The following is an 8691-nucleotide window of genomic DNA, read 5'->3' on the forward strand; positions in this document are numbered from 1 at the left end:
AGAAAGAAGCAGATTTCTCTGATAAGATATGACAATTTTTCTTAGCTGCACTTATACTATTGATTCTTGAAAAAAAATAAAACAGTTACCCTTTAAACTCATCTTTAGTGCTGCTAGCTACCTTTATTAATAAAATAGTGACCAGGAATAGCCACCAATACATCTAGTTTCTCTTTACCCAGACTTACAGTACAGACCAAAAGTTTGGACACACCTCATTTAAAGATTTTTCTGTATTTTCATGACTTTGAAAATTGTACATTCACACTGAAGGCATCAAAACTATGAATTAACACATGTGGAATTATATACTTACCAAAAAAGTGTGAAACAACTGAAAATATGTCTTATATTCTAGGTTCTTCAAAGTAGCCACCTTTTGCTTTGATGACTGCTTTGCACACTCTTGGCATTCTCTTGATGAGCTTCAAGTGGTAGTCACCGGAAATAGTTTTCACTTCACAGTTGTGCCCTGTCAGATTTAATAAGTGGGATTTCTTGCCTTATAAATGGGGTTGGGACCATCAGTTGTGTTGTGCAGAAGTCAGGTGGATACACAGCTGATAGTCTTACTGAATAGACTTGTTAGATGCTTTTTTCTTGCCATAATACAAATTCTAAGTAAAGAAAAACGAGTGGCCATCATTACTTTAAGAAATGAAGGTCAGTCAGTCCGAAAAATAGGGCAAACTTTGAAAGTGTCCCCAAGTGCAGTTGCAAAAACCATCAAGCGCTACAAAGAAACTGGCTCACATGAGGACCTCCCCAGGAAAGGAAGACCAAGAGTCACCTCTGCTTCTGAGGATAAGTTTATCCGAGTCACCAGCCTCAGAAATCGCAGGTTAGCAGCAGCTCAGATTAGAGACCAGGTCAATGCCACACAGAGTTCTAGCAGCAGACACATCTCTACAACAACTGTTAAGAGGAGACTTTGTGCAGCAGGCCTTCATGGTAAAATAGCTGCTAGGAAACCACTGCTAAGGACAGGCAACAAGCAGAAGAGACTTGTTTGGGCTAAATAACACAAGGAATGGACATTAGAGCAGTGGAAATCTGGGCTTTGGTCTGATGAGTTCAAATTTGAGATCTTTGGTTCCAACCACCGTGTCTTTGTGCGACGCAGAAAAGGTGAACGGATGGACTCTACATACCTGGTTCCCACCGTGAAGCATGGAGGAGGAGGTGTGATGGTGTGGGGGTGCTTTGCTGGTGACACTGTTGGGGATTTATTCAAAACTGAAGGCATACTGAACCAGCATGGCTACCACAGCATCTTACAGCGGCATGCTATTCCATCCGGTTTGCGTTTAGTTGGACCATCATTTATTTTTCAACAGGACAATGACCCCAAACACACCTCCAGGCTGTGTAAGGGCTATTTGACCAAGAAGGAGAGTGATGGGGTGCTACACCAGATGACCTGGCCTCCACAGTCACCAGACCTGAACCCAATCGAGATGGTTTGGGGTGAGCTGGACCGCAGAGTGAAGGCAAAAAGGCCAATAAGTGCTAAGCATCTCTGGGAACTCCTTCAAGATTGTTGGAAGACCATTTCCGGTGACTACCTCTTGAAGCTCATCAAGAGAATGCCAAGAGTGTGCAAAGCAGTCATCAAAGCAAAAGGTGGCTACTTGGAAGAGCCTAGAATATAATACATATTTTCAGTTGTTTCACACTTTTTTGTTAAGTATATAATTCCACATGTGTTAATTCATAGTTTTGATGCCTTCAGTGTGAATGTACAATTTTCATAGTCATGAAAATACAGAAAAATCTTTAAATGAGAAGGTGTGTCCAAACTTTTGGTCTGTACTGTATATTCGAGATAGACAAGAAAAACTGCTTCAGATAATACCTTCTCTTCTTCTTCTACAGTTCGGAGATGCCGGGCTGCGGGTTTTGTCCGAGCATCTCACTGCGCTGCAAGTTCTCAACCTGTGTGAAACCCCTGTTACGGATGCTGGGCTGCTGGCACTGAGCTGTAAGGATCTTATCTATCCATTATTTTCTTCTAAGGGTCCTTTGTATTCTTTCTCGACTGTAGGGTCAGATTATATGGCCTCCACCATCCACCACTGTGTAATCTTATCCAACCCAGAAGAGGTGGCCTCAAATGCTCATTTTTTGGAGTCACATGAAGTCGCTGGCTTGGCGACGTTTATAACCCCCCCATTCTTTAGTGGAGAGGTCCATAGCTCTGTAATAGGTGGTCAAATCTTAATTTCCAGTGCTGGGATCGGCCGTCCACTAATTCCAAGACCAGCCATGGGTCTCCTGACCAGAACTCAACAGCCTCATCGGCATATATGAGGCTGTCGCATTTGGATCAGGAGCCTTGCGGCCGATCTGTACATTGCCGCCCATATTCAGACTGTAAAGCCGGCTTAATCCAGACCTATTAATCTCTGATAGTCATCTTCAGCAGGACAGAAAATTAATAAAACTATGTTTTTTTTTATATATCACAGCTATGAAGAGTCTCTGCAGCTTAAATATGAACAGCACCAAACTGTCAGCGGACACTTACGAGGATCTGAAGGTAAACACACAAGACCTCAGTTCGTCACGTTACTGTCACCCAACCTTCACCTTGAACAGAAAACATCCTATAGTGCTCGGCTATCTACGTCAGTCCCATAGACAGTGAATGGAGTGATTGTGCTCATGTTTGATTGTGCGCATACTTGATGGTGTCATGCTTGATCGTGCGCATGCTTGATAGTGCGCATGCTTGGTCAACACTCTGTTATTGGGATCAGCATTCTGTTACCTATCCTGTGGATAGGTGATAGGTTCTTTTGATGGGTCAACCCCTTTAACTGAGTGGCCGGTCCAAGTTTAGTTATTTGAAAGTAGTTTCACCTTTTAATACTATTTTACCAAAGTATAAAAAAGTTGAGTAATTTTGCATATACATTACAGTCGGGATTATATGGCCCAGAGCTGCAATTACAATGTGCAGGCTTCTGAGCAGAAATCTCCCAGCATTCTTTGTAGATCCAAAGTCTACAGAGGGTAGTCCATCCACCGGGTACTATAATCCGAAACTGGTCTGACCAGCGTTACGTGCAAGGCAGGGGATGTTGTCCAATTTATCAGCTTGCTAATGAAAACATGGAGACCTTTAATTGTCGAGCCTTCCATTAATGAGCGGAGGTCTGGAGTGACCTTAATCTTCTCCAGACGCTAATTATCCGAGCACACCCACTGTTCTTCTCCGCTCGTCAGCACGCCCAGAGATGTGACCCACATTTTATTTTCGTTCTGGATCCTGTTCTATATTTAACATTTCCCGGGAGTTAGGTATCTTTAGGCTCGTCATGTATCATTAAAAATAGAATATAAATCCCCACACCCCAGTATAATATGCAGCATAGCGGTGAGTTTACTGCCTTGGGTGCGGTATTTTTACTAGTCCCGGCTTTTCACTTTCCTTGTTTTAAAGGGCGAGTAAAATGTAACAACCATGATTTCACCAGTTATATGTTACACATAGGTGTAAAAAGTTCATTAGAAAGATCTCTGTACTGTCCCTTCATTTTTCCAAACTGGATAACCCCAAGTTTGATAACCTGTCTTCTGCATTTGACCCATTCCCTTTATTACCTTCATTGCTTTTCTCTGCACCCGCTCTAGCACAGCTATGTCCTTCTTATACACCGGAGCCCAAAAATGTACAAACTATGTTCTTATCATGAGCATCTATGCCTACTTTAATGCATCCCAAAATTTTTCTTTGCCTTTGCAGCAGCTGCCTGGCACTGGTCACTAAAGTTCAGTTTGCCATAAACTTAAGTAGTTTTCAGTGACACAGTGTTTTACCATTTAGTACATAATTATACATTTTATAATTACCTTTGCATAACTCTTTATTTACTATATCGAACTTCAATTGCCATTCCTCAGCCCCAGCCTCCAGCTTAAAGGGAACCTGTGACTTGTAAAAAAAAAACACTATTAACCTGAAGGTTAATAGTGTTCTGACACCGTGCGGTGCCCACACTTAAAGTCCTGCCACCTGGAGGAAATTAACTTTATTCCTCCCGGCAACATCAGCGCTCAGCCACAGGGGTGGCGCCGGCACGGTTTCAGTCACCGCTGTGTGAATAGAGAGTGGTGGCTGTAACTGCGCCCACAGCACTGACTGACAGAAGCTCACTTTAGGGCTAGCTGTCAGTCAGTGCCGGGGACGTGGTTACAGCAGCCTGAACTCACCCCCATAACTGAAACCCGAACACTAACGGGAGGAATAAAGCTAATTTCCTCGCAGCAGCGGGGGTCTAAGTGTCGGCACCCAGGTTCAGAACGCTATTGACCTGCAGGTTAGTAGTGTTTTTTCATGTGACAGGTTCTCTTTATACAAATCCCTGATATTAAATTATCCTCCTCTATATTGATTACCTTGAAGAATTTAGTATCATCTACAAATTTTGAAATTCTACTCTGTATGCCCTCTACAAGGTCATTAATAACTATATTAAAAAGAAGATGGCCCAATACTAACCCCTGTGGTTCCTCATGTTAACTGTGACCCAATCCGAGTGTCTTCCATTAATAATCACTCTCTGTTTCCTTCCACTGAGCCTGTTGTTAACCCATTTACACATATTTCCCCTAGTCCCATTGTTGTCATTTTATGTACCAACCTTTTATGTGGCACCGTATCGAATGCTTTTTTTTTTTTTTCTTTCTCTCTACAGGCAAAATTGCCAAACCTTAAAGAGGTGGATGTCCGCTATACAGAAGCCTGGTGATTCCCTGCTAGCCTTGAAGAAGGACGTTCTTATTTTAGCTATCAGTCGAAAAAAAAAAAAAAAAATGAAAAACTAAACTGTAGAGCAAGAAACGTCTTGGACTACAATTGTGTCTTTTTAAGTTTAGAGGTCATTTTTAATGTAGGGAGGATGGACTCATACAGATACTTACAGCTTAAGAAAAAAGAATTTCAAGAGTAATTTAACGGATAACGAGACTTTGTAGCTGCAAGAAGTTTATACAGAGGAAACGAAAAAAAAACCTTTGTGGATTTTTTTTTTTATTTTTTAATTTTATTTGCATACGTGTTCATGCTGTTTGGGGGAAGCATTAAGGGTGCATACGTTTTATGTATTTTTTTTTTATTATTCAGTTTGATCGGATGGACTCAATTAAAAAAATCTTGCTCTTTTTTTTTGATTTTTGTGCTGCGTAACAAGAACTAGCAAGTTCCGAAGCGCAACAAGAATGATTGTCATTATGTTTGCACCTTTTTTTTTTTTTCTTGCCCTGCAAATTCATATTGTTGTAAATAGGATTTACGTCATTCACCTATTTAAAAAGAAAATGGTTGACACTCAGCAGGTCTGGGACCTGCTTTTTATTTATAAAAATGTTCATTTTTTTTTTTGCAGATAGAACTGTACAAAGTAGTTTGTCGCGGTCTTGTTTACTGTGTTATTAACGTATGTGTATTGGTTTTTTCTTTGCTTTTGATTTCAGAAGAGGAAGCTTTCTTGAATAAATACCATGGTTAATGTACTGTGTATTTGATATAAATATATACATATATAATATCCCCTTAAGCTATATGCTGTGGGGATACAGGAAAAAAAATCATTGCACTTCTTGGTCATTGGCTATAATCATTTTAACATTGTGGCCCGTGTTAATGCATCTGTGCCCTGCTACATCATATTGTAATGTACTTTATTTTTTCTTTTTTTTTTTATTCAATTTTGAATTACTTCAAGTGAGGATTATATATATCTATATCTATCCATCTCTCTCTCTCTCTCTCTCTCTCTCTCTCTCTCTCTCTCTCTCTCTCTCTCTCTCTCTCTCTCTCTCTCTCTCTCTCTCTCTCTCTCTTTTTATATATATATATATATATATATATATATATATATATATATATATATATATATATATAATGCGGGATAAGAGTCAGGGACCACTCAAAATTATGCAAGAACTTTAGAGAGAGAGAGACAGTCCCAGGAAAAGCTGATTTGCTAGTGCAGAACAACGGGAAGAAGTCCATTATTACAGCCCAAATCTCATCTCAAACGCTGATCTCATAACCTGAACTAACATGCTCAGAGACATCTAAAAGGAATCTGTCAGAAGGTTTTTGTTAATTTGAGCACAGCATAATATAGGGCAAGTGAGCCCGATTCCAAGGATGTATCACTTACTACTCTATGTATTGTGGTTTTAATGCAATCAATGTTTTATCGGCAGGAGATTATCACTGCCGGACTAGGTGTCACGTGCCAGGCAGTCCAGCTAATCTGTGTAACCCCGCCCCCACCACTGATTGGCAGCTTGCTGACAGTGTAGGCAGGAAGCTTCCAATTAGAGGTGTGGGCGGGGTTATGCACAGCTCAGCATTATGAGCACTGCTGAGAAAATTAGGATTTTATCAAAACCAAGCCAAGCAGCCCAGTAAGTGATACATCATTGGAATCAGATGCTCTTGCCCTATATTATACTTCCCTTTAATACAGAAGAAAAAATAGGGCCGCTCTATACTTTTGTACATTAGTCCTTACTTCTATCTTTGTGTCATTCACCACCCCCTTAGGTTCTCCACTAGGCATAATACTGTCAATCAGTTTGTTTAGCGGTTTTCAATATGGCTTGGCGTTAGGTAAGGAACTCGTCTAGTGCCACAAATTGTCAATACCTATTGGTAATGATGGAGAATCCTGGCAAAGTGTGACTAAGGCTGCATTCACACATCCAAGGTACGGCCTGCGATTCAGGGTCCAACCGGGGGTTTCCTGACCCGATCTTTACAGGCTCTTACGGGAATGTCAAGTTCGGGTCAAGGGATCCACGACTGGTCCATGCTCGGACTGTGAAACGCGTCTGTGTGAATGCGGCCTTATCTAAGCTACGTAAATAAAATCCAAAGAGACTGGTTGCTTGAGACTGGTGACCATATGTCTTGTTGGTGCAGATTTATCAGTTCTTCTTCAGGAAAGGTGGAGAGATGGTTCCACAAAAGTGGCATCACGCAACCACTTTTCCATCTATTAATGGATCAGCTATTCATCAGATATTGTGAAGGACTTGCTATATAACATTTCTATAGCCTATACATGAGTGGTTTCTGACTTTTGACGCACCCTTTGTATATGTATATATATATGTGTGTGTATATATATATATATATATATATATCCCCATGTAACGATAAAAAGGACCTTTTTTATCACCTCCCTTTCAACATGCTGCAAGTTTCCATACTGGTTGCTTCATGTGTATAATAACAATGCATATATATATCCGTACACATATATGCTGTGGTAACAGGGCACATCTTGCATACAGAATATCTATCCACTGTCTGATTTTTATATCTATCAAATTCATGGGTAATGTTTATACTGTGATAATTCTTGTAAAATTATGTTGTCCTATTGGAATTTATGGTGTCATCACATGTGACATCACTTTTTTTTTTAATTTTTTTATTTTATTTTATTGCCTCTTGCTGTAGATACGGTCACGGCAAGTCACGTCATTGTGTAGTGACCTGTCTTAAAGGAGCCTCAAAAAAAAAAAAAAAAGGTATATTTATGTTAACAGAACTCCCGGGTTGACTTGTAATATCCTTATAATATTCAGTAGAGGTTATGTACTCCATTGTAATTATCTCAGTTTGTAGCCTGTTTTAAAGGAATATATAGAAGGCTTTTTTTTTTTTTATATTTTCCAACACTGACTTCTAGAAACCTGATTTTACAATTGGCTAAGGCTACTACGCAAAGAGCGACGGCATGTATATTTCAACCTCCTATCAGGCTTACAGAATTGTTCTTAATTAATTATCTATTCATTATTTTGCATAATTTTATTCTTAAGAAGAATTTTATGGAAGTTTTGGAGAAAAAAAAAATGTAAGAAAAATACGAACTATCAATGGCTACTGATGTTTAGTCCTATACAAATGTGAGGATCTTAATCATGCATGTACAATTGCAAGTCTCTTTTCAAGGTTTTAAAAAAAAAAAAAAAAGACATGGAATATATCAGTGATAGATATGAGTGCTGCCTTCTCCCTGGCTAAAGAATATCGCCAAAGTGTGCTTTCTTTTAAAATAAAATGAAACTGTTGCCTTTGTTTTCACACCGGGCGTATCATTTGTATGTTATGTCTAATTTTGTATGGTGCTGGTGTGCGATTGTGGCGATTGAGCTTAGATAAATTGCATTATATCAGGCGACAACTTTCGGATGCATTGCAACATTCATTGTAAAAAAAAATAGACTTAAAGGAGATTTCACACCTGGTAAAAAGTAGCCAGTTTTTTATCTTATTTTATTTCTGCTTCTCCAATGAGTAATCCGGTTTTTGTCTTTTTTAATTCCGTCATACGGTTCCATAGCTATGGGCCTTTTTATTTAGTACTAGTCTTTAGTAAGAGGGCGTGTCCCACAGAGCAGCCTAAAGACACACCCCCATCTAATGTGAGCCACGCCCCTTGTAAAAATCAGCACTAAATAAAAAGGCCCATATCTCTGGAACCGTATGATGGAATTAAAAAATCCCAAAACCGGAATACTCAGGGGAACAGCGGGAATATAGTAAGAGCCAAAAACTGACTACTTTTGACTAGGTGACATGTTCTCTTTAACCATTAACTAATGCATACAAGTCTGCCATCAGGGCAGTACAGCTGGTACTACAATATGTGGCCCAGCTAA

General features: G+C 39.7%; 1 protein-coding gene across 6 annotated transcripts in view; it reads left to right on the top strand.

The window, feature by feature from the left end:
* CMIP (c-Maf inducing protein) overlaps window positions 1–8115 on the top strand; it is a 135156-nt gene extending 127041 nt beyond the window's left edge. For all 6 annotated transcript variants that reach the window (XM_073659132.1, XM_073659133.1, XM_073659134.1 and 3 more), the window contains 3 exons: window positions 1876–1981; window positions 2469–2539; window positions 4701–8115. In XM_073659132.1, coding sequence (XP_073515233.1) covers window positions 1876–1981; window positions 2469–2539; window positions 4701–4754 — 231 coding nt within the window. In that variant the 3' untranslated portion in view covers window positions 4755–8115. The remainder of the gene's footprint in view (window positions 1–1875; window positions 1982–2468; window positions 2540–4700) is intronic.
* Window positions 8116–8691: the final 576 nt, after the last annotated feature.

This window comes from Phyllobates terribilis, unplaced genomic scaffold, assembly GCF_046119375.1.
Source record: "Phyllobates terribilis strain yellow unplaced genomic scaffold, ASM4611937v1 Scaffold_13__5_contigs__length_258822181, whole genome shotgun sequence".
Lineage (NCBI taxonomy): Eukaryota > Metazoa > Chordata > Amphibia > Anura > Dendrobatidae > Phyllobates > Phyllobates terribilis.